The following is a 26,697-nucleotide window of genomic DNA, read 5'->3' as shown; positions in this document are numbered from 1 at the left end:
AGTGATGGAATAAAGCGTTAAGTTCTCAGCAAAAGATAAAGTTGATATAAACTTTCCATATCGTGCTTTGTAAACAGAATCTACTGCCTTTGCTTGAGCATACAAAGCCTTTGTGCTTCTTTGACGACTTGCTGAAGTAGACTGAGTTGCACCATCTATAAAGGAACTTATCACTGGATGGCGTTTGGAAAGCCATGACTGTGCTGATTCATACATCATATTGTTAGGAGTATTATAATCACCAGATATTGCCACAGCATCATCATATACTTCACTTGACACAGACTGACCAAGTGCATCAGCCAGTTTAAGTTTTAATTCAACTGGTAAGGTCTTTACAGCAGATGTCAAATCACTAGCACTATCAATGCATTTTTCTAAAGAAGCAATCTCCACAGATGTATTTATCTTGTTTGGAGTTGGCCTTGATGAGCTTGCTGGTTGTGAAGTATCACATATAGAACAGGAGATGTCATCATGCTGATGAAATACCATGACATCAGCTTTGAATTTGCCTTTTTCATTATTGTCCTTGTTTATGGAAAACTCTCGTGCCGCTCTGCATCGACATTTGTGACAAAGCAATGTTGGATGGATTTCAGGTGTATCTCGACTAACTTCGACCAAAAACGAAAAGTAAAGCTGTGCTTGATGATTTTTTGCTGCAACAAAAGGTCTGGCATGCCTTGATTTAGTTTGACCACAAATTCTGCACAAAGTGTTCAATATCGATTTATGGGTCTCCATTTTCAAATAGCCACATAGAAAAAAAGACTCCTGTGCACGAAGGAAAAAGGAAGTACTCTCTAATGATGATAATCATTTACCTTCCCCCCAAATTGGGAAGAGAAAATCACAAAAATGGAGTGGATGGCTGCATGACGAAACTGCTCCACAGTCGACACTCAACAAAAATTGGATGGTCTACACGTAGTTCATAATCACAGTATACTACTTGGACATCCTTAAACATCCCACCGTGCTAACCATCATAACCTTTTAGAGCTTTTCAATTTTTGTCGGTCCATGCATGGCACAAGTACTATCCCTATTGAGCACAAGATTTGCAAACATTGAATGTCATGCAGTTTGGTCATAGCACGTAAAACTTCCTGTTTACAAATATTAAGTTTTATGGTTGGTTTTTTATTTGCTCATTAAAAACTTTGCTTACATTACCAAGAAAGATCCATTAAATAAAGAGGCCAGAATACCACATCCTGTTGTCCTTACTACAGAGAAAAGACCACTCACTCACACCTTCAAGAACATTGATGCCAGTGGTGCTCTGTTAACTGCAGAAGGCAAATTAACTGTTCTATTAACCCATTCCTTCCACCTTGTCTTACCCAAGTACTGTAATGATCGACAACGTAAACACTCTCACTAAAAAGGATGTGAAGTTTTGAGTTTTGGGGGCCAAAATTCCAAAATTCTTTAACGGGGCTTACCTTAATAAAAAGCGTTTGTAACTGTTTGTTAAAAAAAATGGATAGAAAGAAAGATGTTTTGAAAGTAGAATACAATGATCCACACAAGTATGCCTCGAAAGTCTGTGGTTTTCCTGCAGTAAAAAAATCCATTAAAAATTGCCAACCGTCTTAGTCGACGATATACATGTAAAAGGAAAACCATGCAATTTTTAGGCATGTTTGTGTAGATCATTGTATGTACTTATCAAACAGCTTTCTAACCATTATGTATGCATTTCATAACAAACCGTTTAATTTTTTTTTTTACCAACTCGTCAGATCCAAGGCGCATTCCCAACTTAATTTGTTCTTTAACACTAGATTTCTTCACTAAAAAATTTGCTTTATTTAGGGTATATTTGTCTTCTTTAAAAAAAAATATATATATAGTAAATGGTCAGACATTTTGACAATACAGCAGTGTCTTTCTCGAACGAAGGCTGAATGAATGATAACTGATAAGGCTAAATGAATAAGTGTAGCAGAAGCAGTCGACAATGAATAGAGAGAAGGGGGGCAGAAAGCTTAATGTAAACAGTGAATTTTTAAGAAGTTGGTAAAACCACCATGTAGGTAGGAATTAGGCAGACTACACAAAAAATATATCTTTGGGGAAAGGGAGAAGGCAAAGAAAAAAGATTGATATAAGTCATTTCCTTCTTGGGTGTTCAAACCAAAGGGTTGAATGGTCTGGAGGTGCCAATCTACATGCAATTTCTCCCTACTCAGAAAAACTCCATGCTGACCAATAGCTACCTCCATGATAAGAGCAAGGCCTCCCCGTCCTATGCTTAGATAAACAACATAACTGTAAAACTGTGTCAGAAACTGAGTGATTTGTAAGATTGTATTACTGTAATACTATGGAGGTAGAAATTTTACTTCCTCCATGGTTATAACCACCATGCATAAGACAAGGAATCATGCCAACTGCACCTGCAATGTATAGTTGAAACAAGCACTAAACACTCATCAAGAGACATTTTTACAGCGACAGATCCACAGGCCTCTTTCAATCAATTTCTTACATGACTTACAGGGCATTCAAGGCACTGGACTAATGTGTTTATTGTAAGGAAACATTGTTTGATTATGGCTTGCACTTTGCAAATTTAATGCGCAAATTTAATGCATTCAAGTACACATGTTCTTGTTTTCCCTGCAATTTAAACTGTGGGCCACCATCAAGCACAAGTTGAGAAGAAAATAGTAAACTTGTTTCCTACACTGTCTGAATACTAAAGGTGTACATGTAAATGCAAGCTTGTCTCAAGAGCCAAGCTCCTGTGCATACATGTAGATTATGTTGTCTACTGGAAGCCAGTAGAGGGTATGCAAGGCAGGATGGGGTGTCAAAGATTAGGGGGCACTTATCCCAAATGCATATTGAGATGGTTGTGACAAAATTGATAAACAGCCACCCTTTCAACACCTGTTTGTACGTGTGTGCCATATGGTACTTATTTCCTAGCTACAGTTTTAGTGACTTTGAAGAGTTTTTGTTGATTTTGTAAATGTTTGTTAACTATTAAAGACATTGTACACTATTGGTAATTGTCAAAGACTAGTCTTCACACTTGGTGTATCTTAACATATATGCATACAATACCAAACCTGTGAAAATTTGAGCTCAATTGGTCGTCGAAGTTGCGAGATAAAAATGAACTAAAAAACATCCTTGTGGTTGATTTCGAGATCTCAAATTCTAAATCTGAGGTCTCAAAATCAAATACATGTACGTGGAAAATTACTTCTTTCTAGAAGACTACATTATTCAGACGGAGCCATTTCTGACAATGTTTTACACCATCAACCTCTCCCCATTACTCATACCATATAAGGTTTTATGCTAAAAAGTATTTTGAGTAATAACCAATAGTCTCCAACTGCCTTTATTTAAAGCCATTGGACCCTTTCGGTAAACGGTATTGTCTAAGGCCCACACTTTGTGTATCACAACTTCTATATCAAATAACAAACCTGTGAAAATTTGGGCTGAACCGGTCATCAGAGTCGGGAGAAAACAACGGAAAACCCCACCCTTGTTTCCGCGCGTTTCGCCGTGTCATGACATGAGTTTAAAATAAATCCGTAATTCTCGTTAACGAGAATTTATATTGTTTTGCTGTTTTCTCAAAAAGTGAAGCATTTCATGGAATAATATTTGAAGAGGAGTCTTTCACCTTCTGTAAACCCTGTAAGTTATTTGTAAATCTGTGAACTTTAATTTTTTTTCTGAACCGAAAGGGTCCAATGGCTTTAATGCAAAACCTCACATGTTATTTCCCATTCACTATTGTGATATTCATGAGTTCTGCTTTCGTACATTGTTATTTGAACTATTGTTCTTCATCCTATATGTAGATGTAGTTCTCTATTGTCGGTAAAATTGAAGTAGAGGCTGAAAATTGTGCTCTAAATATCAAAATTAGTCTGATTACAGTCAACATAAATAAACTCAAACAAACTGGCATGTGAAGCATTAATGATCATTCTTACTCAAGCTGAACCTTGTTTATAAGAACATTTCATGAAATACAACACATTTTATTTCTGTAAATAGAGATGCTGCATTTTTGTCTCAAAAACAGGTGATGGGCCTGTCATCCTACCCTTATAATGTAGGTGGTGTGCTAAAAATGGTTTGAAATCAAATAGTACCAAACAATGAACTGTTTTTCATTTTATTTTATTTTTTTCTGATCTTCTCTATCCTACGGAAAGGGAAAGGGAAAATTAGTATTAAAACCAAGCAGTTTACCAATGACTGCTGATCATGTTTTTTTAAGTTGAAAGGAACTAACTCTATTTATCCTTTCTTAAACTTAAAACGAATTCACTCTATAGATCCCTTGCACTGGCGGTCAACCACCATCCATGCAACCATCCTGTGAAAATTTGTCAATTTTGGAGCCAGTGAAAACAAAAGGATGGCTTTATTCAGGAATTCTGCACTGGCAATTAAAATTACGACTGCAGTTTTTAAGATTGTTGAAATGGTTTCTTGAAACTAATCATTTTTCCCAATAATTGTCAGTAATGTTTGTTTGTTTGTTTGTTTGTTTTGTTTGTTTGTTTGTTTGTTTGTTTGTTTGTTTGTTTGTTTGTTTGTTTGTTTGTTTGTTTGTTGGCTTGTTAAAAAGAAGTGCCAGATTTAGGCACTTGTTCTCAAACTTGGAACATTCTGATTCTGAATATTATGGCATAAGACTGTAAAACTGTTGGTAAACTGCATGAGGTACATGTAGATACATGTACATGTAGTACAGTGGGCTACATGCCACCCACATTAGATCATGCTTGATTGAAATTCAGCTGGTCTTGCTCTCTGGCATGTGTGGCACTGGTAATAGTATTCAGGGATTTGGTTTCAGGGACCATCATAACCATACCTTACTACAGGGGGGCAGTGACTGTTAGTAATAGGTTATATAATGGAGCTCTGTGGTCAGGCAGAATAAACAATGTACAGGGGCCTATCTGTTAAAACACAGGGATGAGGCTATAACGGGCATGATAGATATTTTGTGTGGACCACAGGATCACACTGCCTATACTCAATACAACTTTACCAAGATTATAAACATAATCAATTTTCTTTCAATTTTACTTAACGCTCAGATTTTGTTGAATTACACCTTACTTTTCTACTGCATGAACTATCTTTTCTGATTTCTTTGAAATTTCTGTCACTTTGTGATTTAATATTGATCATAAGTTGCGATTTCTGGAAAAATTTAAAATAAAGCCCTTTTCACATGGCCAAAATGTAGCCAGGGTCCCTTGGTACAAATTTTACGAGCGTGGATTGTTTATTTGTTATCACCATGCGTGACTGATTTTGTGAGCTTTCCTGCTGCAAAGTTAAAAAACCAACAACCTGTGTGTGACATGACAGCGATTTGACGAATTGGTAATCCTGATCACCTTAGTTGGACAAGATAGCACCCACAATAGCATGCGCTGTATGGGCATTTTCACCTAGGACGTCGTTCAATAAACAAGGGTTCTTTTCACACAATGATGTAGCCCACGTCCTGGGTCAAAACTTCCGCTAGTGTAAGATTTTGTCATTAGGTCCGGACCTCTGACAAAATGTAGCAATGTTGGACAAGATTTGACAAGGGACCCTGGACACTCCAAAAAATGTTTTCCTTTCACATGAGGTGCATTTTGTAATTCTTACAACCATGCTACAATTTAGCAAAGGACCCTCGCTAAATTGCTCTCGTGTGAAAGGGGCTTTAGAAGGCCTAGGTGACAGGGATGAGCTTGTTCAGACTTTTGGCTGAATTCAGACTTTTTATGTTGGCCTGGTGAAGAAAATCAGACAATATTTGTTTCCATAAATGAAGAAATCCTGCTCATTGGTCTACTTCTCTTGTGCTTTGGATACTGTTATAAAAAGCTCCTACGTGTAGAATTCTACAACCCCAGGGGTTACCAAACGGTAGAAATGCCATCATTTCAACATACCTTTGAATTTGTATCTATGTTACTTTTTCATTCGTAATTCTTGACAGACTTTGTTCTGATGTGAACTTGGCAAACTCATTATAGCATGGGGATTTCCTTTTAAAGTATATTTACACCTAAATACTTCTGGTGTGTGCAAGGGGTAAAGTGAAATTATGCATGTAGCCGTGTGCAAATAGACCAGGAGATGAGAACATTGTGATGATTTTGATGGTAATAACATAAAAATTATAGGTATACAGTATATGGCAAAACCATGGTCAGTCGCATAAGTTTTTCCAGTCAATTTAGCCAATTGCCCTTTTGGATCACCTTTATTGTATGATCAAAGTCCATTCTCTTATGATCATGAGTTTGTCTCTATCCAATGATGATTAAGATCAGATGAAGGAATTGGAATGGTTTACGAATAGAGTTATTACAATTGGTGATGCCAATCCAATTAAACAATCAGATTTAAAACCCATAGGCCTACCAGTGGATTAGATAACTTTTTATTACGTCCATGATCACCTTGTGCACACTTCTTGAAACTGCAGTAATGATTAAGCCTATACATGTAAGTGTGTCACTCTCTTCAGTGTCTACACACCATCCACATTTAGTTTGTTGAAAGCACTACCTTCTACATTACATGTACCTCCATGCTTGGACCAAAGAGCAAGAAAATCTGCCCAAATGTGCATCGAGCCGCCAACCCATCACAATGCCTGATCAAACGTATTTATAACCGCAATGATCTGCTTGGGGGTTTTCACAACTCGTTTTCTCAATAAACACATTGTCAAAATCACAGGCATATTACTCGAGTGGGATTCAATCAGGACCCTTGCAATTCTAGAGCAGCTGTTTTACCAACTAATTGCCTGGTAGCTAGAGGCAGTTTTAATCCTATATTTTAGCAGTGGGCACTGCAAACGATTTAAAAGATGCTACATTTACATCAGGGATAAAGAATATTCATTTTGGTTTTTACCCATATATGTACATACACATTTATCAGGGACATAAGGTGGGGGATGTGTGTCTGGTGCTTGGAAGCAGTTGCTCCAAGCTCCAAGTATGTGTGTGTGTTGGTCACTGAGTGAGTGTCCCTAAGTTGGGTCATGGTCTGAAGGTCACTTGATGCCATCAGTGTTGGGTCATTAAATCCACTTAGTTCAGTAATTCAATTATTCATTGTTAATGTGGTCTTTCTATGGGCAATGGGCAAAGTGAGCTTGCTGTGAAATTGCTGTGAACACCATCACCCAAAACTGAGTTGCTCAACAGAAGATGTTCATATATTACATCATGCTTATGACCCACTGCAGAGAGCATTCAACAAAAAATTAAAAGTTCTATAATCTACAATCACAGTTGTTGCAATGGCCAGCCTGAGGTGAAAGTATGTAGGGCAAACATTTACATGAAGTCTGATAACTTGGGTGTAGATTGCAAAGGCTAATTGGCTTATCTTGTCAAAGCCATTATTCTCCACTCAGGTGGCAAAAAGGGGGTATGTTTTTGTATAACCAAGGTTGAACCATGGAGGTATGATGCTTGGACCAGAATACAAAACTTTAATATATGTTTCTACATAAAGATACCGTGTTCTTTCAGAAATATTTTGTGTAAAAATATATATATATACGTATTTTATATGTATTCAATTGGCCAGTAGCTACAAAATGTATTGTTGCGAGTCATCTAACACATCTGCTAAAACAAAGTACAGCAATCAACTTACTGCAGTGATCCAGCTACAGCAAGTAAACAAAACAACAACTTGAAAATACTATCAATCATAGACTTAATGTGTTAAAAACAGCAGTCGTATCAAGTATCATTGGACTGAAAGGTCAAAATGGTAAAGTTCATCAACAAGAAATGTTCAGACAAACAGAATGACAACTTCAAACAGCAATAACAACAAAACTTCAGCAAACAACAAATTCTGCTCCCGGTAGAAGGTAATTGTTTGTGCTTCAAGTAGTTTGAGGTAACCAATGGATTGCCATGCAAACACAAAAAGTGCCCCTTTTTTCAGTCCTCCAATCGAATTGTTTCCAAGATAGAAATCTATTTTCATAAACTGTGCAACCTAAATTTCTACATGTACCAGCTTGCTTGCTACATGTACACAAATATGTAGTAAAAGGCGCAGAGCCACAGACAGCGAATCACATCTGTTCAACACAAGAAATTCCCTTGCAACATTTTACTCAATTTGTGAACTACTTTTGCTAAATGTTTTAAGTCAGTCGACCTTGTACGGTTCTTAGGTAAATATGTTACGCTTTCTAAAACTATCATTTCTAGTTCTTCATGTGCAGACCCTGGTACGACAACACCACATCACAAAAATCAGTGCGCCATCCTTACTTTGAAGTCAAAACTTTAGGCCCTATAAATAGTTTTTAATAACAAAATTCTATAAAATTTCTACCCAATTCGCACTATATTCAAAATTACTACTACAAGAAAAAATTTGTTTCCTAAACAGGATACATGGCACGCATGTTTCCATAAATGGAAACAATCAGATGACTCCAGATATGGAAACATCAAGATTGTTCCCAAATCAGGAAGCAATTGTAATGTCTCCAGAATTGGAGACGGGAAATAGTTTCCTGAACAGGGAACAATTTGTGTGTCTCCAAAATTGGAGACACTTTGCAATGTTTCCAAAACAGGCAACATCCAACAGGTAAAGTAACTGTGTTTCCTTTTCAGGAAACGTTTGTTTTAACCCATCTGATTGTTTTGACATGCAATTTTTAATGGTCCATAACTTTTTATAGCAATACATAACGATAATGCATCAATTTCGTACTTTTTCTTAACGGATGACTGAATAATTTGACAAAGCCCTTAAGCCGTTAGGCCTTGCAGACCAAAGCTATGATAATTTGAAGTTTTCTTTGTTGAAAAATAAGTACGTAAAATTAGTAATATGTAAAGCAAATATTTTATTTTCATTTAATAAGTGTCACTCTGTATTATTAAATTTCAAAAAAGGTAATAATAACAATGACTGAAAAATTACAAGCAAAACATGTATTTTGTGATTTGCTTCCTGTTTTGGGAGCATGTTGCCTGATCTGGAGACAATCAAAATGTTCCCTGATTAGGCAATGTACCGGACTGTTCGAGTGGATTTTACTGAACTCGTAACCACCAAACTCTGGACCTACGATCACCATTTTCAGCTTAATGTGCATGCGCGGAATAAAATGTGCGAGCTTGGAAGCACACAAACAAAAGAAATCCCTGCTAAGCAGTGTATTTTGCTTGACGTAAGCGCAGAATTCACTGCTTCTGCTAAGCACTGAATCTTTGCTTCCAGAGCAGAGCACGACCTTGGGCCCATTTGCACAAGATTTTTTCATAAGGTTTATTGCGATTCAGAACCGCAATGCATTTTGGGAAGGAATATGGGGCGGTTACTATGCAGTTTCTACGACTCGCGCTCGCAACGCCCTCTCTTGAAATTTTGCAATTCGCGATAAAACCTTAATAGGCAAGTTCCCATCATGATAGGCCTTGGTGACTAGTGTAATTTACAAATTCAACAAATCGCCCCCTCAAACCCAACTACGACGCTTGTCGCGATAAATTACGGATTCTCAAGACTTGTGCCGCAAAGTGTTGCAAGCGCACATTATATTATATGTTGCGAATAGTAAGAAGCAACACAACCAGTGTTTCGCCAGACAGGTAGTCGGGACAATTTTTGTAGGCAACGTTTGAGCACGATTATAACAGAGTAGAGAAAAATAGTAGTCGCGACTCAAATAATAATTTGTAGTCGTAACTCAAATAATAATTTGTAGTCGCGACTTTAACACTAAAGCACACTAGTCGCCCCGGCCTACTTTTGCACATAAGTAAACCACGGGTATTATCCTGAGAATGCAAATTAAATTTTTAAGTCACTGTTGTTTTCAGTTTTGCAGGACTTGAGCACAATTAGTCAACTGTAGCTTTTTTTATTGTGAATTGTGACGCTCAAGAACACATTCCCTGCTGAGCTGTTAAATACGCTTAGCGTAAGCACAATTCCATGATTACGTAAGCGATGCGATTCTTTCCTTTAAAAGCCATTAGCCCTGGACCAGACTACACTAAAGATTTTTAAACACAAAAAGCAGCTAAACACAGCAAATACAAGTACAAGTTGTGAATCAAGGTATTCTGCTGATCTGCAATTTTTTTTAAAGCAAAATGTTTTGCCTATTGATTATATAAGCAGCTCTGTAACATTAAGCCACTATTCTGCTCAATTTATGCTTTTTTATAAAGCAAAATGTTTTGCCTATTCATTATAAGCAGCTTTATACAAATGACCCACTCAACCACAAGAGAAACGTCAGCATAATAAAATCGCTGCTTTTGTATTCCTGCCAAAGAGTTTTTGTATGTCATGGTATAATTTCTGAAAAGAAAGCGAAATACTTGAATTAGTTTAGGCAAATGGTCCCCGGCGCAAACAAGGTGACTTCACCCGTAAATGATTCAAAATCCCTGGCGTTCTATTTTCGTCGTTCACGCTCGTCGCCTGAAATGAAGCCGGTCAACTCGGTCCCAAACCAACTCGGTCCCAGTCATACGTTGACAGTTTTTTCACTAATTTCTCAAAAACTACAACACCACAGCAAGTAATATGTTAAGGGAAGCTTTTAACTATCATTATCTTCAAACTGTTTTAGTTTAGTGTAAATGTGTGGACACGGTGGTGTGTCGTCGTCGTCAAAAACCCCTATTCAATTGCGCACGTTCGTTAAACGAAAACCCTATGCCTTCGTGTACGTCCAGAACTCGGTTAGGAAACGAATAAAAGGAGAATTTGCTGTGGTCCAGAACGTAAGTAGAAAAACAACAAAAGGACCCTTGAGTAGACTTCTCTCAAGAAGTCAAAACTCATGATAGGTACATACTGAATTGCATTTACCATACAGAATGTTTAACAATAACATGGAAGCGACTGCATCCAGTTGTATTCAAATGCGTATACTCATCTCAAGAAGTCACAACTCATGATAGGTACATACTGTATGGCATTTACCAAAGAGAATATTTAAGAATAACATTGAAGCGACTGCATCCAGTTATATTCAAATGAAGATTACGTGGTTAATTAATTAAGATTTTAATTTTGTTTTGCATTTAGAGTAAAGCTTATGTTCTAAGCTACAATTTGGTATAATAAACTCACTCTTTCGTATTATGGTTTGGGAGATTAGGCTTAAAGAAAAAAACGTGTACAAATGCAATGGGGTTTTGGCGAGAAACAAAGAATAATAATAAAAATAATAAAAATCTCGACGAAAACAATACCTGTTCCGACGGTAGGTCGGAACAGCTAAAAATAATAAAAATCTCGACGAAAACAATACCTGTTCCGACGGTAGGTCGGAACAGCTAAAAAACACCCTTGTCGCACCACCATGGTCACACGAAGTTGTGTGCTTTCAGATGCTTTATTTCGAGTTATTACCAATAGTGTCCACTGCCTTTAAAAGTTGTATACGTAAGCTAACTAGGACTTTGTACACATATTTAAACTTTGTACTTGTGCTTTGTTGTCTGATTGCAGTGAAATGCTGTTGCCCATGCTGTGCACCATGTCTCGACTGTATACTAAAAGGTGTGACATTCCTATTAAAGGCACCATTTTTGTTTGTCATGTGGAGCGTCAAGATGGCAACGGGTGACGACGACGACGACGAAGAGAAACAACAACTCCCGAAACACGCGGCCGAGTACGGCACGAGCGACCCGCCACAGACAAAAGAGAAGACAGACGAATCTGAACTTAAAGAATTGGACGAGCCCGCTAAAACAGAGGAGTCCACTAACAAAGAGGACGAGTCCACTCACAAAGCAGACGAGTCCACTCACAAAGCAGACGAGTCCATATAAAACAGTTGATCCCTTCTATAGGGGTTGTTATGGAACTTTGTGTTCGGCTAGAAAACGTGTGGTGATGTTCTTTTTACTGCTTGATTGAACTTTCGTGCATGGCTTATTGTACAGATGTTAAGAATATTATATTATTTATTTTAGCAGTTTTTCGATTTGGAAGTCGTAAAGTAAACTTGGGTTACACGGCTGTTCACACAGTTGCATGGATTCTGACTAGCACTCCTACATAGAAAACAAAATAGAGCAACCGCCAACATAGAAATATGATAGTTCAGTTGGTACATACAGCGGCGGCACGTGAAACTTCTTTGGTTTATATCACGCCCTTGTCAATTTTTCATTGTTCAACCCAAAATATTTTGTCATTAGCTCCCTTTGGTTTTGTACACACTTTTGTAAGGATACGTACATTAATACCTACCCTGTCCATTTGTCCTTTTATGATGTTACAATGTCACGGTTTGAAAGTGTTCCCGCACCAGATGGAGTGTAAACCGAGAGGAGGACAACCCCCCCTTAGTTCTACCATTGTTAAAAAAAAATGTTTAGCAGCATTCCCATAAATATTTGGTTTTGTACACGAAAGCGAAGCGAGGACTAACTCCCGTTGGCCTACGCCATTTCCCCGCCGGGCTTCTTGGTTTTGGTCCTCGGTGTATTTTCTACTGTTGTCTATCCCCGCACAACGATGTAACCGAGGACAATCCGTTTGTTTTACTTAGTTTTTGAATTTTGACTAGCAACATCCCTATTGGTTTTGCACAGCGCGAAGCAAGAACACCTAATAGTAATACCAAATTTTCTCCCCCAGCTCTTTTGTTGAAGTCCTCGTTGACATGTTTCACACACTCAAGTATCCCACCCAAGGAAAAGCCATAAGATTGACGTTTGAACTTCGGATTGACATTGATGAATGAATAGAAACCCAAGATGAATGTAACTTTCCCTTTTAATTTAATGCACGCCGTCTGTTGTTTTTTTATATGAACAAAATACTTGCTTTCATTGGTAACAGCTGGGACGGCATAACTTAAACACAAAACAACCTTCCATGAATATTTGCAATTATAATTTGATTCACGTGTACATGACTGTGTTTAATTTTTTGATCGATACAAAATTGTGTTGCTGTATAATGTCTGTGTGCTTAAAATATCGGCCCGGCACAAATTGCGGTAACGAAGGCATACGGTATACATGCCATTCACTCATTTTGCCAAGTTTCATTGTCTTCTCGCATACATGATTAGTGAGTAATTATAACAGAAAATGGGACAGACTAAAGTTTGGCCTTCAAGCCTCGGTTTGGTTACATCGATTTTACTGGTAGACAAATAAAAAATGCTGCATGGTTTAAATATTTGTCACATTGCAACTATTCGTCATCTATGTGCTGAAGACTTTTTGTATAACTTTTGTCATTACTACTATTATTACTTGTACCACATTATATCATAACAGAGCAAGACAGTAAGCTAGGGTCGAGCTAGTTGTCAAAAATTGGTAGGAGACCCACTTGTTGAACTTGTACTTGCACATGAATTGTCTTAAGTCATGCATGAGTCGTGAACAAAAATGTTTTTGTGCACCACCGCAAAATGTATTTGCCGCCCTCTGTTGGTTAATAAGTGATAACAACTGAAAGTTGATTGGCCGAACTAAATTTCACTTCTTTTGCGAGGATCGTCTGGTACGGATGCTGGGCCGGGTACGGACGTAAAAACAGACATTTTTGGTCTATTTCAAAGTGAAAGGAGAGACAACATTAGTGAATTGTAAGTTTTAACTAAATATCTATACGGAAACTTTTCCTAACTCGCAATAATTTGTCTGTGGACTTACTTTTGAGGGACAAGGGTTTGCGTTTTTTTTTATTCTGTCTGCATTAATTGTATTATTTTTGTCGTCTGCGTTAAAAGGTACGAACAGGTGTGCATGCATGAGTTACTGAGCCAGGTGTCGTCTGCCCGCCGGTCACGGGCCGGGCGACGCTTAATAAAAGTAGCAATTTTTTTAATTTTATTCTTAGCCCCTTAGCGTGTCCTTGCTTCTGCAATTTTGTGTCTTTTATTTATTGTTCAAGTTGGTGCAAAAAAAAATTCCCATCTCAAAGTTCCAATTGAAATGTACAATTTCCTCTTAGCAATGTCTCTCAACAAGTGGAAATGCCTTAGTGCCCTTTCCCTTTAAGAACAAAGATAACGGCTGGGACAAGTCATGTTTTTCTCAGGAACAGCTTCTACACAACTAAACTGTTCTTTGAGACTGTGGTCGTATCCCTGAGAGCAGGAGTATCCCTAGACCTACTCCTAGAACTATGATGAGGTTTCGTTCCGCTATGTCTCCCGTAACGGGACTCGAGACGATAGCAGAACGAAACCTCATAGTTTTAGGAGTACGCTAGACCCAGGGGATCGAGAAGTAGTATCACTAGCAGCCTCACTAGAGCACATGAGTGCCAAACGATCACGCTATAATTTTGATACCTCACTCAGCTGAAGTCTCGAAAATTCAATTCAAATGTTTTAGTGAGAAACTACTTGTTTCTAAACAACGACAATACTTCAGGGGGCAAAGTTTCTCACAATAATTTATATGCTAACAACTCTCTTGTCCACAAGCCTAATACATGATTTTTAAGGAGATATGTATTTCTAAAATAATATTTTGGGCAGACTGATGGCTATGATCTGGGGCGAATTTCTCAAAGCAAAAAATACTACTTAAACATCCAATTAAGGATGATCTCAACTATATAGATATTACAGTTTTCTAATAGCTGCAGTCCATAGGAAACATAAAAAAATATAACGAGTCTCTTATACTTCGCGTTAGAACATGGTAAAAATGGGTTTCTCTCCAGAATGCTCCAAGCCAAATTTCTGAAAAACGCGGGGTCAAACAAACACGCCCGACAAAGGAATTGTGATGTCAGTGGCGGCTATTTGTTGTGGAAAATAGCGCCCTCAGTTTGCCAAAGCTGGAGAACTGCGTCAAGGGGTCATTATAATAGATAAGTCGTTTTTGACCGGTATCTACGATGTCTATTTGGCCATAAAAAGGTAATAGTTGAAATATTAAGATCATCCTTTATTGGCTGTTTAATAAGTTTTTTTACTAAGCAAAAAATGAGTCATGCTAGCACCAGCCACAACAATGCAAACTTAATGTAATATTGGCTGGTAACCTGTTTCTGCCTAGCAATATTATTCTGTACTTAGCAATGTTTGTGCTTACAGGCTTTATTATATTGGCCCCTGGTGGGAATCTAACCATCAATCATCTGTAGAAAGGACATCAGGTTATTGAACACTTTATTATTCTGAAAAAAGAGAGCATCCAACTAGGCAAACTCTGTGCCTATTGTTTTGTTGTGCGGCCACTCTTAAAATCAACAGGTCTTCTTACATAAACTGAGGTTTCTTGTGTCGTTGAAGAATGACCTGTAGTTTCATAGTAACATCATTCAAGGACATCAATTTATTGAACTAGTTATTAAACCAGAAAAAAAGAGCATCCAACGATAGCCACCACTCAAACCTTGCGGCCATTGTTTTGTAATAGTATGCCACTCTTTAATCAACAACTATTCTTACAGTAAACTGAAGGTGTTTGTGTTGGCTGATGATACTCCATTGATCTATACGCGGATTATCAGCATTTTGTCAGTGTTGCCACAATGCTTCTTACTTGTATTGATTCGGCTTTCCACTCCACTGGGTTTTTAATCCCAGATAATGAAATTAGTTTGGACAAGTTTTATGATTTTTGTTGTTGATGTTCTATTTTGTTTTGTTTCTGAAGCATCCTGCTTGACTTGCCAAAAATAATGCTGTGGAGAATTGAAAACTCATTCATTGATTTGAATGGATTTTTTTAAACACAATTACAGGTTTGGACTGTGAACATTTCAGTGGAGACAGTACAAAAAGTGATGGATTTTTCCTTTTTACCAACAAATAACTTGATAAAGTATACAAGTTTTGTTTCAATATTGATTCTGCTCTCAAATTTTGTGTGGCAAAAAAGGAAAGCTTCTATTATAATAGCCTTGCAATTTCTTAGGTGCTAGAATATGTGTGGAATGCTCGAGTGCTTTAAAAGTGTTTTTAAAAGGAAAATTGAGCGCTTTGCTTTTTTAAAATAACATCATAAATGATGATTTAAAGTTTGATCACTGTGAGCTTATTACTGTTTTTATTTTGATCAATACTTAATTGTTCTTTTGTAAAATTTGTTAAATAATATCATTGCCATTTCATCCATAAATATAATTTGCATACATTTGCGTCATCGCTTTAATATTTGCAATTAAATCAGTATATGTTATTCACTGGTTGATATTTTCTTAAAGGAACACGTTGCCTTGGATCGGACGAGTTGGTCAAAACAAAAGCGTTTGTAACCGTTTTTTATATAATGCATATGGTTAGGAAGATGTTTTAAAAGTAGAATACAATGATCCACACAAGTTTGCCTCGAAATTGCGTGGTTTTCCTTCTACTGTGCGAACTAACACGGTCGGCCATTTATGGGAGTCAAAATTTTGACCCCCATAAATGGCCGACGTGTTAGTCGACGAGGTAAAAGGAAAACCACGCAATTTCGAGGCATGTTTGTGTGGATCATTGTATTCTACTTTTGCAACATCTTCCTACCCATATGCATTTTATAAAAAACGGTTACAAACGCTTTTCAAAGACCAACTCGACCGATCCAAGGCAACGTGTTCCTTTAACCTTCAGTGCTATTTAGTGTTTTTCTTCATCTAGATTCGTTGTTTGAATTTTTGTATTTTTGTTCACTCACAAAAAGTAAGTGAATAATACACTTATGCATGGAATGTTTGGGGCATATTGTTTCAATTTTTATATTGCCAGGTCTTCATGGAAAATACTGTTACATAGTAGGCCTAACTAAATACTTAATAAATAGTGCATGTATTGGTATGTAAATAATAAAAATACACAGCGTCATCAATTAATTGTTTTTAATTGAAATTGACTATTTGGCCACAAGATATATTGCCACGAAAAACATTAAGACCAAAAGCAGTAAAAACACAAGAAATTTCCTCAAGTCCACTTGCTGACCGAAAACAGTTGGGGAAAAAAAAACAGAATTCTTTTCAATTCTTTTTAACATTCCCTGTTAAAGGCAGTGGACACTATTGGTAATTACTCAAAACAATATCAGCATAAAACCTCACTTTGTAATGAGTAATGAGTGCAGATTGATAGTATAAAACATTGTGAGAAACGTCTCCCTCCGAAGTGACCTAGTTGTCGAGAAAGAAGTAATTTTCCACGAACTTGATTTCGAGACCTCAAGTTTAGAATTTGAGATCTCAAAATCAAGCATCTGAAAGCACACCTTTGTGTGTTACAAGGGTGTTTTTTTCTTTCAAAGTAATCTCGCATCTCAGACGACCAATCAAGCTCAACTTTTTACAGGTTTGTTATTTTATGCATATGTTGAGATACACCAAGTGAGAAGACTGGTCTTTGACAATTACCAATAGTGTCCAGTGTCTTTAAACTTTTTAAAAGTTTATTATCTTTTAAGTGTTTTGCTGAAAAATATCCCAAAGCTGAAAATAAAGGTTATTTATTTCTTCTTCAAGACTCTTTGACTGATTGGAGATAGCGCAGTGCACATGTTGTATTAAGATCAGTCTACAGAAGCTGTAATTTCATTCATCTCTACATAGTCTTAATTTCTGATCACATTGGGCCTTGGATTTCATTCTTGAAGGGGCAGGGGGGCACAGTATTTTTCATGTGGTAAGGGTCACTTCTATGAGAAAATGTAGATTGGCAAAGGGCACCACAGCAAGGCACAGCAGGGCACCAAGGCACTGGCTGTAGGTGCCGTGGGTTCGTTTGAGGCATGTTACATCAGTCACTTTTCTTCCACTTCCAATACTTTTTACTGGTGTTCTTAATGGGTTTTCCAAGTAAGGTTTGAATGGTTGACTGGCTTAATTGTAGAGGTTATTCACTCTTCTATGGGAACGTTTAGAAGATACTTATGCGATGTAAATAGTTATTGATCAATCAGACAAAGTTTGTTTATCCCACCTATGATCTGCCTTTAATCCTATAGATTTTCTTGGCTTACTCTCTTGTAGACAATTCTATGGGAGGAGACAAGGCTTGCTTGAGGTGGATCTAGTTTATTGCGCCATGGGTGGATTTAGTAGATAAGCTTCAAACCAGAGCTGGAATTTCATCTTTGAATATGTTGAAAGTGCAAGGCCATTTTCATTTTGAAAAGGGCACTTACAATACATTGGAAAATCATTGGACAGGTCAATTGGAAACTTGAAAAACCAAGGCCAAGACCAGACACAAAAGAATGCTTCCTCGGCCACATGCCCACAATCCGTTTTGGACTGCGTTCATGCAGACTTCATCATTGTGCTGAAGTACGAGAGCAATCCCAAACAATCAAATATGCACATTACTTACAATGTTAAACATTGTTAAGAAAAGTTCCAGCAGTCCACCAGAAAGGGAATGGGTTCATGTGTTCCTACTGTTCTGACTTTTGAGGCACTCTCTCCCTTACCTTTTTCTTTCCATTCATCTACCAATAATCCAAAGTTACCTCCTTCTCATTTCCCCTCATAAATAAGGTTTGAGGACAGCGATTCTGTGTTTTTGTTTATGAAACTGCTTCCTGTCGTCATGCGTCGTGGTCCTGAACCCCATGAACTTAAGCCACATTTTATGATGAATTTTCTCCCTGTTGACGGTTAACTCTAAAAGTTTCAATAGATTTTTGCTCCAAATAGAAAAGAATAAGGGAAAAAATGAACCAAAACCGACCCCCCCCCCCAATAGTTAAATTAAAGGCCTGATATTTGGACCATAGCCAAGTCTTTCTCAACGACAGCTAAAGGACTGTTTACAATGTTTAGCCACTAACTAGAAATGACCAGGGGGCATGGAGGCAGTTGCCCCCAGACCACCTGTGGAGCATCAGGCCTTCAACGACCATGCAATCAGTCTTCTTTTTCTCAACTTTGATTTGAAAAACATTGTGCAGAAAGTTTAACTCTGTTTGATTAAATTTCAACAAAAACTGAGGCTGTTCATAATTACCCAAGTTTCAAAAAAAATTATACAAAATTTAGTTTTTTTGGAAATGTTGGTTTCCAATAAGAAAGTTCTAATTCATGTAACAACAATGGAAGGAAACAGCAAAGGGATTGCTTTAAATGTTTTTTAAAAGATTTTGTTGTTTGGTATTATGTATTTGAATATTTCATTTTCCCTCTTTTTGAAACCAAGTGCAGTTTTTTACAAATAAATAATCCAGAAATTGGTAAAGAAATTCTAACAGGTAGGCCTACTGCTCACAGTGCTATGTATTATTTTCAATGAAATATTGATATTTCTGTCCCACCATCACAAAATATTGATATTTCTGTCCCATCATCACAAAATATTGATATTTCTGTCCCACCATCACAAAATATTGATATTTCTGTCCCATCACAAAATATTGATATTTCTGTCCCACCATCACAAAATACTTATCTACTATTAAACTTACATACTAAATTTAAGACAGCAATTCAGTTTTTTTTAGGTTTTTTTTTACTGCCAGTGTCTTTTTTAAATATTGTTGAATAAATAAACCATTAATAATAATAAATATAAGTAATCTAAGGGCCATGTCACACAGAGCAATTTACAAGCAAACAGTTTTCAGGCAATCTAGCTTGAAGATGGTGTTCACATTGGAATGGTCACATTTTTTTCTTGAGGATCGTAAGACATTGTTTGAAAAAATTGCAAATAAATGCTGCCGAACTGCTTCTAGCCTGCTACTGCATTTGGTTGCCTCCAATATGCCTGGAAAAGTTGCCTCAAGCAATGAGGTAGAGTTCTACCTCCAGTCCTGGAGTGACAATGCCCTAAGTCCTAGGTGGCCAACACTACTGGCAACACAGGTTTCCACTGTGCTTTGACAACATTTCTGTTTGCCATACCGTAATGCACGCTTCATTAAGCGCTTCGCATTGAGCTGAGTTCACCTTGGGAAAAAAACTAACAATCTAATCTGTCATCGCAACAAGCGAATGGAGGTAATTTACAGGTACCCAGTGGCTTATAAGCAGCTGTAGTGTGGATCTCTTGTGCAAATAATAGAAACTGCTAACGACATTAGTTATATCAAAGCCGATTATACACACTTCTCAACAACCTATTGAGGTTTGATCCGTGCCTCTGCTGAGCCAACATAGTCAGAAATCGTTAACAACTCACTGTTGTAGATTTCACCTTTTCATAATCTCTTTTTTTTATGGGGACTTGGTTAAGTAAGTTGGGAATGACATTTATTTGCAGAACGTGTCTTGCTCAAAGTAAGAGTAGGACATCAAAGGGTGGACTTTAAAAAAAATGATCCTTGGAACATAAATTACTTTCAAGGCAACACTTGACCCAATCATAGAGGTAGATTCTGTCCACAGAAGATGTATATAAAAATAGAGTCTGATTGATCAGGGACATCTCCAGAGTTACGAGGCAAAAACAATTTAAAGAAATCAGTCTAATTAGATTTGGCTCATTCTGGAGCTATTTTTGTCTGTGCCATTAATCTACAGAAGTCTACAAGGATTTAGTATTAGAATAGAACAATTTGCCCTTTGTGTATGTAGTTACAGCATATGAAGTGAAGAGAAGTTTCACACTTTCAATAAGACAATCTTTTTTGTGTTGTACTCGTGCACTAATGTTAAAGGCAGTGGACACTATTGGTAATTACTCAAAATAATTTTTAGCATGAATTCTTACTTGGTCACAAGTAATGGGGAGAGGTTGATAGTATAAACCATTGTGAGAAACAGCTCCCTCTGAAGTATTTTTCCATGAATTTGATTTCGAGACCTCAGATTTAGAATTTGAGGTCTCAAAATCAAGCATCTGAAAGCACACAACTCTGGTGACAAGGGTGTTTTTTTCCCCATTAATATCTTGCAACTTCGACGACCAATTTAGCTCAAATTTTCACAAATTTTATACTCGTGTTGAGATACACCAAGTGAGAAGACTGGTCTTTGACATCTACCAATAGTGTCCAGTGACTTCAAGCACTAAACTCGGTACTACTCCTGTGAAAAACCACTAGCATATTGACTTGGGTGAGATTTGAAACCAGGGAAAATGTGTTCGAGGAATAACAACAAAACATTTGAAGCTGAAATATCATATACAAATAAATAATTTACAAGTGGTTTCTTACTGTCAATGAGAACATTTTAAATTGTGTTGATACTCATGCACTGATGTAAAGCACTCTACTAGGTACTACTCCCATGTAAACTAATCAACTGGCACATTACTTGGGTGAGATTTGAAACCAGGGGAAAATGTGTATGTTGAATAACAACAAAACATTTGTAGTTGAAATATCAATACAACCAAATCGTTTGCAAATGTCTAGTTGAAAATAGCAACCAAACCCCCCTCCCTTGCCCGCCACCTTCCTACAAAAGTATTTTTACAAGTTGGTAATGAATTTGTTGTCTCTTTGTGCAGGAATCAAAATCGGCATCAACAATAGTTTCTCCGGGTTTTGGTCTGCACCTTCATGACATCCATCAAAGAAAGAGTAAACAACTAATGTGCCTCCACTGAGTAAAACGTGATGAACACTATTGAATCTACGGTATTGGATAACAAAGTCGATATGGACTCTGAAAAGGGTAAGCCTTGAAGCATGCTATAAACATTGTTCAGTATTGATTTATGTAACTCCAGTATATTTTTACTATTTTGTGCAGTTTTGCCATAGAACTGCCTTTTCAATCTGTCACGTTTATAGCTAAGCGTAGTTTTGGGGGTCTTAGTTACATACTTAAAAGGTACATAAGTAATTGACAGAAAATGTAAAGCAAATTTAACTGTGAACAGCCACAATCTTTAAAAAACGGAAGCATTTTTTCTCATGTGAAATGTTTTGAGTCCAATATTGAAACTTAACCGATTTGACTGTCTTTTTGAAAAAAAACTTGATTTAGATGGTTTGAACAACTTCACTTTTCCCAAATCCAAAAGGCTTAAACAATCCCTCAAATTTTTGTTAAGTGGACACTATTGGTAATTACTCCAAATAATTACTAGCATCAAATCTTACGAAAGTAAAAAACCATGTGAGAAGCGGCTCCCTCTGAAGTGACATAGTTTTCATGAAAGAAGTAATTTTCCCAGAGAATTAGATTTTCATGTCTCGAAATCAAGCATCTGAAAGCACACAACTTCGTGTGACAAGGGTGTTTTTTTCTTTCATTATTATCTTGCAACTTTGCGACCAATTGAGCTCAAATTTTCACAGGTTTGTTATTTTATGTCTAGGTTGAGATTATACCAAGTGAGAAGACTGGTCTTTGACAATTACCAATAGTGTCCAGTGTCTTTAATAGGAATGACATTAAAGTAATGAGGTGTCTTGTTCTCTTAAAGGGAAGGTACACGTTTGGTAATTACTCAAAACAAATATTAACTTAAAAACTGACTTGGTAACGAGCATTGGAGAGCTGTTGATAGTGTAAAACATTGTGGGAAACGACTCTCGCTAAAGTAACATAGTTTTTGAGAAAGAGGTAATTTCTCACTAAAATAATAAAAGACTTCTAGCTAGAAGTCTTTTATTCTTATCTGAAAGCACACACATTCGTCCAACAAGGGTGTTTTTTTCTTTCATCATTTTTTTGTAACTTTGATGACTCTTGAGTCCAAATTTTCACAGGCTTGTTATTTTATGGTTAATGATGAGATACACCAAGTGAGAAGACTGGTCTTTGACAATAACCAAACGTGTACCTTCCTTTTCATCTGTTATAGTGATTGTTTTCTTCTGTTTTGCTTTATTCAATAGATTCAGGAATTGAGCGGGGAGAGCTCGGTGAACAGATCAATCAGGTAAGAAATCAAGATATTTTGACTTCATTTCAGTGCAGTACCAGAAGATTTTGTGCGAATTAGTATTGATTAATAAGAATGTCTCTAAACTTTTTCAGCTTTTAGCAGACACAAGACCGCCGTGACTTATGTGGTCATAAATTTACTGGCCCGATTCTATAAGTTACTGGCCTCCGGTTTGAGTCCAGTGTACAAATTTAAGCCCAGCAACAGCCATTGCCTTAGCTGAAGTCACTTGACTCTGATACAGCATGACACAGAAGGAGACTTTCGGGACGCTTGGTGGCAGCAGACTTACCAGTTAAAATCCATTGTTATCGGTAATATGCGCATGCTCGGAACTACGTAAACAGTAGACCTTTTTGCAAATACCATTGCGCAAGCGCAGACTGTTGAATGAGGTGCATTGTGGGATAGACAGTGATTATTCATTGTATAATTTTGTATTATGTTCTACATTTCTTTTTTGTTGTATGTATTGTTTTTTGTTCTGCGCCTCGGAATAGGGTCTTGTACACTAGATAGATGGCGCATTATAAATGCATTATTATTATTATTATTATTATTATTATTATTAGATATGGATCAAATTTGATCACCAGCTAGACCACAATGCACATAATTCCAAGCTTTATGCGCGTGCCCCAGTATTTGCAAAAAGGACTATGGACATTTACCTGGTAAGTCTGCTGCCACCTAGCGTTCCAAAGTCTCCTATTAAGCTTTGCAAACAATGTGAAAGATTAATATTATCCAGCTTCTGTGGGTGGATTGTATTTTTGTGTCACCTTCTCTTTGTACCGTACTCTATGAATGACACTTGCATTCAATTGTATTGAATTGAATTGAATTGAATTGAATTTAAAAGTGATTTGAAATGTTTATGGGAATAAACACCTTGGCCAAACTGAGTTCGATTAATTCGTACTACACTATAAAAGTTGTTAGCTATTGTGTAAAAGAAAAAACAAGGACACATTTTCTAAAAGTTTGTTTTGCTTCGGCCTTGTCTTTTCTTTAGGTAAATCTGTTCAAATCTTATCAAATTGACATTACAAATTCGCAACTCAAACAATTCAGAAGAGTTGCCCTGTAAAACTCAACTATTGCCAAACATTCGCAGCAAAAACAGAGCTGTGACTGTAAAAATTGTTTCACATGAAGCAATTGCAGGACGTATATGACCGGGGCTTCAGTTTACCTTTTTTAAAGTTACAGTGATTGAGGAACGAATTGAAAATTTCATATTTTATTCATAATGATGATGGACCATTTCTCTTGAAAATATCATTATAATTGAATTGAAAAGAGGAAACAGTCTGATGAAACCCTGGGAGAAAACATTGACTGCAAAAATCCTTCCAGCCATAATAACAATTTTTCGAATTAGAAAACATTGCCATGCCAGGTCATCACTTTATAAAAGCCTATGATTTCAACTGTTTTTTTAAAGTGCTTGCTTGTGATCAACATCAATTGCATTCTGGGTTGTCGTTGTGGATTGTCTGAGTTTTCGTTTTTCTCTGATGGAAAGTGACAGTTAATCAAACAAACATACACAGTACTTTGTCACAGTCCATTACTGCACAACCTCAAGATGTTTTGTGAGAATAGATCACTGCATTGGATTACAACATGTGTACTTACAACTTGGCTTTACCCTCAAGGCAAGACTTACACCCCATTAAGGGTCTGTACGCTTTTTATACCGCAAAGTAATCTCTCTTAAGCTTTGTCAGTATTACTTTTTCAAAGTGTCCTGAGATTTATGAAACCTTGGTACAATCTACAATTAGATTGAAGATCACTTGCAGGGCACTATTTGAACCATTACGGGAAATATTGGCAACATTTTTTGGGGAAAACTTGTACCCTTACTCTATGCTTGTAAACTGAATTGTTTAGACATGTTGAAAAAAAAAGGCTTCAATGCCCGTAAGCAGACATTTAGGTGGCTTCCTCATACATGCTAAGTGAATCCTCTGAAATGTATAAAGCATGCTCATTAGTGTTGGGTATGCATGTATTGAGACCAAACCACAGCGTCCAGTTAGTATTTTCCCAACCAGCTTAGATTCCCTTAAATCCACCAACAAAAGGGTTGTTTGGATTGGGTCTTAAGTCTTGTCTGTTATTTTACCACCCCCTTGTCCTTGCCTTTTGAAATACTTACACACGGAATTAGCCAATGTGCTTATCACACACAGCGGAGATAGATTTTTTAGTTGGTTGTAGGGATAGTCCGATACAGGCGTCACTGTTGGAGCTTTTACAATGTAGACAATGTTAACAATTTGTAGTTCTCTTTACTCGCATGTATTCGCTGTTTGTAAAGGAATGTTTGACTAGGAGTGTGAGACGGAGGGGGGCTTTGTATAGGAGAAAGTTTTAGCGTCCCATGTATTTGGGCCGATTTTACGGTCCTGTGAAGTATTCCAGGCTAAGATAACCATCTTTTGTCAAATGTAAACTCTTGGAAGTAATGAGAGGTGAAACTAATTGAGAGATTCTGGAATCTTTTGGGCTGTCAGGTTGGCAGAGTTGGATCTTTCCTTGCCTTCCTACTCTAGGACCTCGGTCCAAATCCCACCAGGGGCACTATGTGGACTGGGTTTATTGCATGGGTTTTGGCTGGAATAATTCTCTGGGGTTTTCTTCCCGCATCTAAAACTTGAAACTTCCTTCTTTTTCTTCTCTCAGTTTAGTTCTTGGCTGGTATCGTGATTAGTTTTGCTTTTCTGAGAGTCATTGGCTTTACAAACAGAAATAATTTATAATGAAATGAAATGAATCACCATGTGTGCTAAATCCTTCACTGTTGTGGTAAAAACACCAACAAAAGGACTGCACAAGACTAAACAAAATTCATAAGATTTATAATTTTGAACCTGAATAATTGAGTCACTTTGTTACAACTTCCATAAATCTAAAATGTGCTTACGTACTTTTTATAATGACCCAATTTTATGTGGAAAAAGCTGGCATGGTTTGTGAAAATATTCGTTTCCCAGAATGTGCTCTCTACAGAAGTATAAGGTTTATCTTAATGCCTAAGTATACTATACTGTACTATACTACAAAGGCATTTATAATAAAGCGCTCTTAAAAATAATATATATTGCAGTGCTTTACTCAGAAAGAAAAATAGCAAAAACAAGACAAACATACAACAAGATTAAGAGTCATATAAATAGGTTTTGAAAACTTTTCTGTAGGCTGCTAATGAAGTATCTGGAGTCTAGTTTCTCATCAATAAAAAAAATCAACACATTGTGTTGGAAAACATTCCTTCATTATTATATAGAAATATCCATTTTATTTTGAGTAGTTGATTTGTCCGAGTAAACTTAGGGGATGGGTCTATAAAGAGTTAAGCGGAAAACGCCATTAGAATTTCTGACACTCTGCAAAGTGGGCCCAGTATGCACCTTCAGAAAATCTGCTAACTGTTTTAGAGACGCAACAGAAATTACAACAACCACACAAGGCTCTGCAAACTCTGTAAGTTTAAGGAGTGGCTTTATAATAGAGTGAATAGTGTTTTTTAGGGTTTTATAAAAAGTTGGTAGGTATTGTTATTCTTTTTCATCAGTTTTATATCAATCCAATTGACTCATATAAATGAAAATATTTGGTGGAACTACTACTCCCCTTCAAAAATGCCTTGATAAGGTTGAATGAAAGTGGAATTTTATGGGTTGTTAACAGACCCCATCATTATTTTATCACTTTGAGGCGGTGAATGCTTGGTTTGGAATAAGTCATGCGTAGGGCTATTATTTTCTTTAAAAAGTTCACCCAAGATGACAATGTCAAACTGCTCCCGAATTTGACACTGTTTGTACAGTTTCCATTTCAATGAAAACAACTCGTGGCCAGTGGACAAATGAAAAAAGAGTATCCGATGA

The 26,697-nt window shown here is 36.9% G+C and overlaps 2 protein-coding genes across 2 annotated transcripts in view; both read left to right on the top strand.

Moving 5' to 3' along the window:
• LOC139946074 (uncharacterized) overlaps positions 1-16,225 on the top strand; it is a 36,135-nt gene extending 19,910 nt beyond the window's left edge. Inside the window, exon 3 of the mRNA XM_071943678.1 lies at positions 11,527-16,225. Coding sequence (XP_071799779.1) covers positions 11,527-11,852 — 326 coding nt within the window. The 3' untranslated portion in view covers positions 11,853-16,225. The remainder of the gene's footprint in view (positions 1-11,526) is intronic.
• LOC139946092 (uncharacterized) overlaps positions 14,841-26,697 on the top strand; it is a 27,841-nt gene continuing 15,984 nt past the window's right edge. The window contains exons 1-3 of the mRNA XM_071943700.1: positions 14,841-14,917; positions 21,407-21,573; positions 22,746-22,789. Coding sequence (XP_071799801.1) covers positions 21,516-21,573; positions 22,746-22,789 — 102 coding nt within the window. The 5' untranslated portion in view covers positions 14,841-14,917; positions 21,407-21,515. The remainder of the gene's footprint in view (positions 14,918-21,406; positions 21,574-22,745; positions 22,790-26,697) is intronic.

This window comes from Asterias amurensis, chromosome 1 (genome assembly GCF_032118995.1).
Source record: "Asterias amurensis chromosome 1, ASM3211899v1".
Classification (NCBI taxonomy): domain Eukaryota; kingdom Metazoa; phylum Echinodermata; class Asteroidea; order Forcipulatida; family Asteriidae; genus Asterias; species Asterias amurensis.
This window is presented reverse-complemented; position numbering and strand designations above follow the sequence as displayed.